Source organism: Pantherophis guttatus, chromosome 4 (genome assembly GCF_059756535.1).
Source record: "Pantherophis guttatus breed Tessera chromosome 4, ASM5975653v1, whole genome shotgun sequence".
NCBI lineage: Eukaryota > Metazoa > Chordata > Lepidosauria > Squamata > Colubridae > Pantherophis > Pantherophis guttatus.
The window spans coordinates 24,318,387-24,326,803 of record NC_142066.1 but is presented as its reverse complement, the minus strand read 5'-3'; the positions used below and the strand labels follow the sequence as shown (position 1 = coordinate 24,326,803).

The window sequence follows — 8,417 nt, the reverse complement described above, 5'->3', positions numbered from 1 at the left end:
ATAGACTGATAAATATTAAGAGGATTTTATCATCAGCAGTATAATTGTAAAAAGTTCTTAATTCAAATCACTAAAAATTGAGCTCATTCTTACAATGGCCAGACTCTCTGAAATAAGAAAGAATTAAATAGGCAAAGCTGTGTCACGCTGAAATTTAGTCTCCACCTTAAACACAAGAGAGTCAAAATTAAATTGTGAGCATTGAAAATTCTGACAAATCAGTTCTAAAAAAAGAAGGAATTATTGTGTGATTCATTAAAATGGTATAATTGCAAAAAAGTATGTAGGACACCAAGTTAGATCCAGTTTTCAAGAACTTGATCCAATTAACTACTTTTGATAAATGTGAAGGATATAGAAAATAAGTACCTAGTGTGAAAAGGCTATTTATTGTTAATAGCTGCTAAAATTGATTGATCAGTTGGGTGTCATCAAGTTGGTGTTAACTCTAAATTGTCTGCCGGATGATCTGTCCCTTACTTGGTCCCTTACTTCAGGTTTCCCGAAGATGCACCTTTGGCACTTAGACAATATAACTTGCTCATCCTCTTCTCTTTCCTCTCATCTTTTCCAGCAATAGAACTTTTTCCAGAAACCCTGGTCTTTGCATAATATGTCCAAAGTAACGTAAGTCTGATGATTTGTACATTTGGTGAGAATTCTGAAATGACTTGTTTAATGATCCACTTGTTTATTTTCTTGGGTGTACATGATATTCTCAAGAGTGTTCTTCAAAACTGATATTCAGACACTTTAATACACTTTCTTCAAGGTGAAATTATTAAGAAACAAATGTAATTTTTATGTTTTGTGTTCTCAGGCTTCAATCTGAACATTATTATGAAAAAAGACAACCAATCCTGTTTGACCGAGATCATCCTGTTGGGCTTCTCAGATTTCCAGACAGTACAAGAACTTTTATTTTGCCTGGTTCTGATATTCTACTTCATAGCCTTGATAGGCAACAGCCTGGTTTTGATCCTCACTCTTACCAGCCCTACTCTTCACACGCCAATGTACTTCTTCCTCTGGAACTTGTCCTTTGTCGAAATTGGCTACACCTCCTCCATCAGCCCAAAGATGCTAGTGAATGCATTATCAGACAACCAGAACATATCATTTTGGGGCTGCGGAATTCAATTGTGTTTCTTCCTTCTCTTTGGTACCACTGAGTGTTGTCTTCTTTGTGTTATGGCATATGATCGCTACGTTGCCATTTGCAAACCCTTGCAATACCCATATATCATGAACTTCAGGGAATGTGCTAAACTTGCTGCTGCTTCATGGGTCATTGGTGTTTCTGTGGGTCTTGGGCAATCTATATCAATATTTACCCTTCCCTTCTGTGGGTCAAATAGAATCAGCCATTTCTTCTGTGACCTTATGCCTGTTCTGAGACTGGCCTCCACCAATACTTACAAAAATGAGGTGGCCATTGCCACAGTAACAGTTCTAATTATTCTGGTACACCTCTTGCTCATCCTTTTTTCCTACATCCTCATCATTTCCACTATTTTCACAATGCCGCTGGCCAAGAACAGAAAACAAAGCATTTTCCACTTGTTCCTCACATCTCACTGTAGTCTGCATTTTCTTCGGGACTGATGTTTTTACCTACATTCATCCCAGCTCAGAATATTCCATGGATAGTAACAGATTCCTTGCCGTGCTCTACACAGTAGTGACTCCAAGCTTGAACCCCATAATTTACAGCTTGAGGAATAAAGAGATAAAAACTGCTTTCATGAAATCTGTAACAAGGAAGCAGATCTTCTTTACTGAATAATCCTAGTACACCACAAATTTGTTCTCTTCAACAGAATTCAATTGTTGTGAACATAAATATAGGGTAAAATGCATATATTAGTGGCAGACTTCACCCTTTATCGCAGAATGATCTGGATAGATTTATTTAGAAGAAGGAGAGAGCTAATCTTTTTTTTTTTTTAAATTATTTGAAAGTACAAACTAAACTCTACTCTCCACTCTATCGAGGGCCTACCTCGATGACGGGCTTTGGAACCCCAAGAGGTGGCATGCTGCAAAGAGGGGGCGGTGGGTTTTTTTTAAATTGTCTTTGTTTAATCTTTTAAGGGGTCTGGGGAGGGGGGAGGGGGTTTGCATGGGAACTAGGGTTGTGGGGATAACCCACCAAGGGGAGGGTCAGGCCTGGCCATGACGTGCGGCAAGGGGTGTGGGGGATCCGAGAGTAATGGGGGGGGGGACGAGCTTGTCTAGACTGTGTTTTCACCATCGGTACTGTGAGTGGGAGGAGTAGATATGGCGGGAGCAGGGGGCCATATTATGTTAAGGGAGCATGCACCCGCTGTCTTTGAGCGGTAGGGCGCTCCGACCCCCAAAGCTCCACTCGTTTTCCAGGTTGCACAGACTCTCAGGGCCTGGGCCTTCGACTGATGTTGTGCAATGCCAGGTCTGTAGTAAATAAAGCCCCCTCATTTGTGATCTTGTTCAGGAGGGGAGAGCGGACCTGGCGGGTATTACGGAGACCTGGTTGGGCCCGGAGGGAGGGATCCCTGTGGTAGAAATGTGCCCACCAGGCTTCCCCGCATTCCATCAGCCAAGGTCACAGGGGAGGGGCGGGGGAGTAGCGGTTATTCTTAGAGAAGGCCTTAGGCCGAGGGAGACCACTGTTCCTCAGATGGCTGGCTGTGAGTCCCTCCTTGTGAAGTAGGGCCATGGGGTTCAGATGGATTTGCTGATCATGTACCTGGCTCCCTGCCACTTGGCAGCAGCCCTGCCCGAGCTACTCAACGTTATCACCGCGGTGGCAGTTGATACCCCCAGACTTATGATCATGGGGGATTTTAACCTGCCGTCTGTGGGTGAGGCGTCTGAGGTGGCTCAGGAGTTCATGCTTCCATGACGGCCATGGATCTGACCCAGCTAATTCATGGCCCTATGCACATGGGGGAAAACACACTGGACTTGGTTTTTATCTCTGGACAGTGGTTGAGTGATCTTGAGATAGGGGATATAATCACCGAGCCCTTGTCATGGTTGGATCACTCTCTCCTTCACCTTGACCTTCGAACCATGGTACCCCGCCGCAGGGAGGCGGAACCGATAAGATGGTACCGCCCCAGGCACCTGATGGAACCTGATAGGTTCCAGATGGAGCTTGGGCCAATCCCTGAGGATCTGGCTCACGCCTCGACTGGAGACCTAGTGGCCGCCTGGGACAGGGCGGCTGCTGGAGCTCTGGATTGAGTCTTGCCTTTGCGGCCTCTGACCCGGCGCCAATCTCACCTGGCTTCTTGGTTCACTGAGGAGCTGAGGGAGATGAAGTGCTGGAAAAGACACCTAGAGAGTAGTTGGAGGGCTAGTCTTTCTGAATCGGACCGGACACTGGTAAGATCTCACATTAAGAATTACCTAGCGGCAATAAAAGCAGTGAAATGTAGCTATTTTGCTGCTCTTATTGCATCATCAGATAATCGCCCGGCTGCCCTGTTTAGGGTGACCTGCTCCCTGCTCCACCAGGAAGCGCGGGAGGACCCCTTGGAGGGAAGAGCCGAGAATTTTGTTCAGTATCTGCATGACAAAATCACTCAGATTCGGGAAGGTCTGGACTCCGACTGGGTAGGTCCAGCGAGGGTGACAGAGGCAGGTCTTGAGAATGTTATCTGGGATGAGTTTGATCCTGTGACCCCAGATGACGTGGACAGGATTCTGGGTAGATTGAACGTGACCACATGTTTGTTGGACCCGTGTCCCTCCTGGTTAGTGCTGGCTTCCTGGGAGGTGATGTGAGGCTGGCTCCAGGGGATTATAAATGCTTCATTGGGTGAGGGTGCCTTCCCCACCGCCATGAAGGAGGCGGTGGTGAGGCGTCTCCTCAAGAAGCCCTCCCTGGACCCGGCAGTATTGGCTAATTATCGTCCAGTCTCCAACCTTCGCTTTGTGGCGAAGGTTGTTGAGAGTGTGGTTGCGCAACAGCTTCCCCAGTACCTGGATGAAATGTCGTATCTGGATCCATTCCAGTTGGGTTTCAGGTCTGGGTACAGCATGGAAATGGCATTGGTCACGTTGGTTGATGATCTCTGGAGGGCTTGGGACAGGGGTTGCTCTTCTGTCCTGGTCCTGTTAGATCTCTCAGCAGCGTTTGATACCATCGACCATGGTATCATGCTGCACCGGTTGGAAGAGTTGGGGGTGGGAGGCACCATACTACAGTGGTTCTCCTCCTTTCTCTCTGACCAGTCACAGTCTGTGTTGACAGGGGGGCAGAGGTCAGGCCAGGCCAGCAGTCCTGATCCAGAAAGGGACGCCAGCAGTCCTGATCCAGAAAGGGACGCAACTGGAGGATCAGGCAGACCACAGCCGCAGCCACAGCCATCAAAGGCTCTTCTAAAGACAGCCGTGAATCCAGGAGGACACCCAAATTGTGAGCCCTCTCCATGGGGGCCAACGACTCACCCCCAATTGTCAGTGATGGCACCACCTGACTATATCGGGACGCTGGAAACCACAGCCACTTGGTCTTGGATGGGTTGACCCTGAGTCTGTTTCTCCCCATCCAGATCCGCACGGCCTCCAGGCACCGGGACATCACTTCAAGGGCATCATTGGGGTGGTCCAGGGTGGAGATGTACAGCTGAGTGTCGTCAGTGTACTGATGGTACTTCACCCCAAAACCACGGATGATCTCACCCAGCGGCTTCACATAAATGTTGAACAGAAGAGGCAAGAGGACCGACCCCTGTGGCACCCCACATCTAAGGCGCCTCGGGGTCGACCTCTGCTCCCCTGCCAACACAGACTGCTGACTGTGACTGTTGATAAAACTGCTATTATAGCAACAGCAATATGTACTCTTAAAACTATGAAAGCCAGGACTGATTTGCTTATAATTTCAATTTTTACATATGCCCAATCATAGGAGAATCTAGATGAATCACCAGAGGAAACATAACAATGAGTATATTTAATTATAAACAAACTATACTACTTGAGAGCCACATCATGTGGTGGTATGGAAGAAATGGCAAAGAAATTGAAATAAAATTGAACTTTTTGGAGCTCGAGGAAGAGGAGAAATATTAAAATCAGTTATAAATTTTCCACAGTTGTTGATTCCATGGCAGGAATTTAGGCACAATATTTATTATGCCATTGTAATCATCTTTTGAACTAAATTCCCTATATGAGTGAGTTAGCATGGAACATGATTAGGGAGTCATGGAAATTGTAAATGAAAATATCCAATATCTGAAGCCACTGGGTTTCCTAACTTATCTGTAGGGAATGCTTTTCCCTAGGTCCATGTTGTCTTCTGGTATTAATTTACCAGATCCCCAGGATGAAACCTTGGACGTTTCACGAGACCTTGTTAGAGAAAAAAATTCTCTAGTCTCTCTGGGATTTTGGAACTTCTAGGAGTCCAGGGGCTTCTCCAAATTTGATAATGTCAGCTCCACTAAACAGCATACAATATATTTATATTTTTCCTGAGAAAGGAATGGTAAAGACTCATCTAAGGCAGTAGAATTTTCAAGACCTTGAATTGCCAATGAATATTACAGCATGTGGAGTGTTCCTTAAGAAGAAATATTATCTCTATAAAAACCACCAGAAAATTATTCACAAAGTAAGATTGATATCTCATAATTTAACAAGATCAGATTTGATGGGATGGTTCCTGTAGATACTCAACTTCATGAAAAGAAGTTTTATTTTTGAATAATAGTCTGAGGAATATTAAGAGAATTTTTATCATCAGCAATGTAGTCATAAAAAGTTTTTATTTCAAGGAAACTCAGTAACAGTTGAGTTCATTCTTACAATGATCAGAATCTCTGAAATAATAAAGAACTAAACAAACTAAAATGTGCCACCTTGAAATCAAGTCTGTGCCCTAAACTCAAGAGGGCCATATTTAAATTCTGAGCATTGAAAATTCTGACAAATCAATACTGAACAAAAGAGAATAACTGTATGATTCATTAAAATGATATAATTGCAAAAAAAAGAAGTAGTGTAGGACACTAAATTTAAATCTGCAGTCTCCAATTTTCAATTAACTCAATCCAGTTGACTACTTTTGAGTAAATGTGAGAGATGCAGGATATAAGTATCTATTATGAAAAGACTATTAATTGTTAAAGGCTGCTAAAAATTGATTGATCAATTAGGTGCTATCAAGTCAGTGTTGACTCTAAATTGTCTGCATGATGATCTGTCCCTAATCTGGTCCTTCAGGTTTTCCAAGGATGCATTTATTGCCACTGCAACTTAGGCCATGTAACTTGCTCATTGTTTCCCTCTTCTCTTTCCTTCTACCTTTCATAGCAACAAAGCTTTTTCCAGAAACCTAGCTCTTTGCATAATATGTCCAAAGTAAAATAATTTAAATCTGACAATTTATGTCTTGAGAACTCTGGCTCGACTTGTTTATTAGGTCCACTTGTTTATTTTTTTTTTTGGCTATCCATGATATTCTCAGGCATATTCTAGAAAACCAATATTCAGAGACTTTAATAAACTTCCCGTTTTTATTCTTCAAAGCTGAAATTGCTAAGAGAGGAGTGTAACGTTTTTGTCACATTTTTCTTGTTTTCTTAGGCTTCAGTCTGGACAATACTATGAAGAAAGACAACGAGTCCTGTTTGACTGAGATGATCTTGATAGGTTTCTCAGATTTCAAGACAATACAAGAGCTTTTATTTTGCCTAGTTCTAATATTTTACTTCATAACCTTGATGGGCAACAGTCTGGTTTTGATTCTTACTATTTTAAGTCCTACCCTTCACACTCCAATGTACTTTTTCCTCTGGAACCTGTCTTTTTTGGAAATTGGCTACACCTCATCCATCAGTCCAAAGATGCTAATGAACTTATTATCAGAGAATCAGACTATATCCCTTTGGGGCTGTGGATGTCAAATGTGTTTCTTTGTTCTTTTTAGTGTCACTGAATGTTGTCTTCTTTGTGTCATGGCATATGATCGCTATGTTGCCATTTGCAAACCTTTGCAATACCCAAATATCATGAACTACAGAGAATGTGCTAATTTTGTTGCTGCATCATGGGTCTTTGGGATTTTGATGGGTTTGGGGCAATCTATTTCAATATTCACTCTTCCCTTCTGTGGGTTGAATAGAATCAGCCATTTCTTCTGTGATATTATGCCTGTTTTAAGATTGACTTCCACCGATACTTACAAAAATGAAGTGGCCAATGCCATACTAACCATGGTTTTTGCCCTGGTACCCCTTTTGTTCATCCTTTTTTCCTACATCCTCATCATCTCTACTATTCTCATGATGCCAGTGGCCAAGAACAGGCAGAAAGCATTTTCCACTTGTTCCTCACATCTCACTGTTGTTCTTCTCTACTATGGAACAATCACTGCTGCCTACATTCATCCCAACTCAGGAAATTCTCAGGATAATAACAGGTTTCTTGCCCTACTCTACACGGTAGTGACACCAAGCTTGAACCCCATCATTTACAGCTTGAGGAACAAAGAGATAAAAGCTGCTTTCAAGAAAACAGTAGCAAAGTTATGCGTCTTCCTTAGGTAAAAATCCAGTTATATCAGTTGGTTTCATTTATTAATATGGTGACTGTCCTTGTGCACATATTTATGGGTAGAAGCAATTGTAGAAAATAATAGTAGTCAATGTTATCTTTAGAAGAACACAGAGATGGGGCTAGATTTATTCAAAAAAAGGGGAGAGCCATGTCAGGATACCTAAATTTATTATTTTGATAGAATCCAAGAAAAGGATTGATTGGCAAGTTCCTTACAAGGTTGGCTGCCATTGTCATAGCAAGCTCAGGTTCAGATGAGAAGACTGACAATTAACATCCCATTCCAGTGTTGCTATCTGAGTAGCTGCAAACAAAGGAGATGGGGCCTTCCAGGGACCAGTAGGCACAGCTGCTGCCAGTCTCTGAAAATGAGGATTCATTGCTTCCCAGTGCAATAACTCACTGTGTGGAGAGCAGAGCAGAGCAGAGCAAAAGCATTCTGTAAGGCTCTGTACAAGAAAAAGACCTGTCCTTCCAAATGAGCAACATTGGGATTGCTTGTCAAAGGTGACCTGGATGACTGAGAATATGTTGGGGTTCCTTCTGGTTAAGAACAGCAAGTTCCAGTCTCTCTGTTGGCAACAACTGACTCTGTGTGCCTTGTCTCCCAACATGAAACCTCAAGACTTTGACTCTAGATCTGGACTGGCTGATGAACCTTCTGCATCTGGATCCTTGGACTTTGTTTGATCAGTCTGGTGCCTCCTATTTTGGACAAGAACTCTCCTAAGGCACGATTACTTGACTTTTGGGGACTTGTCTCTCTGCTATGAACATGTATTTTGTTGAGCACATGTTTCCTTTGCCACTTGTTTATTTACTTCACAAAGTGAATATATCTGGTGTTGAGACTAGGACACATC

At 43.1% G+C, this 8,417-nt stretch overlaps 1 protein-coding gene and 1 pseudogene across 1 annotated transcript; both read left to right on the top strand.

The window, feature by feature from the left end:
• The first annotated feature begins 840 nt into the window (after nt 1-840).
• LOC148113918 (olfactory receptor 10A4-like) lies at nt 841-1,786 on the top strand (annotated as a pseudogene).
• Nucleotides 1,787-6,602: 4,816 nt separating this feature from the next.
• Nucleotides 6,603-7,544, top strand: LOC117666882 (olfactory receptor 10AG1-like). Its single transcript, XM_034419890.2, has one exon. The coding sequence runs from the start codon at nt 6,603-6,605 to the stop codon at nt 7,542-7,544; it is 942 nt and encodes a 313-aa protein (XP_034275781.2).
• Nucleotides 7,545-8,417: the final 873 nt, after the last annotated feature.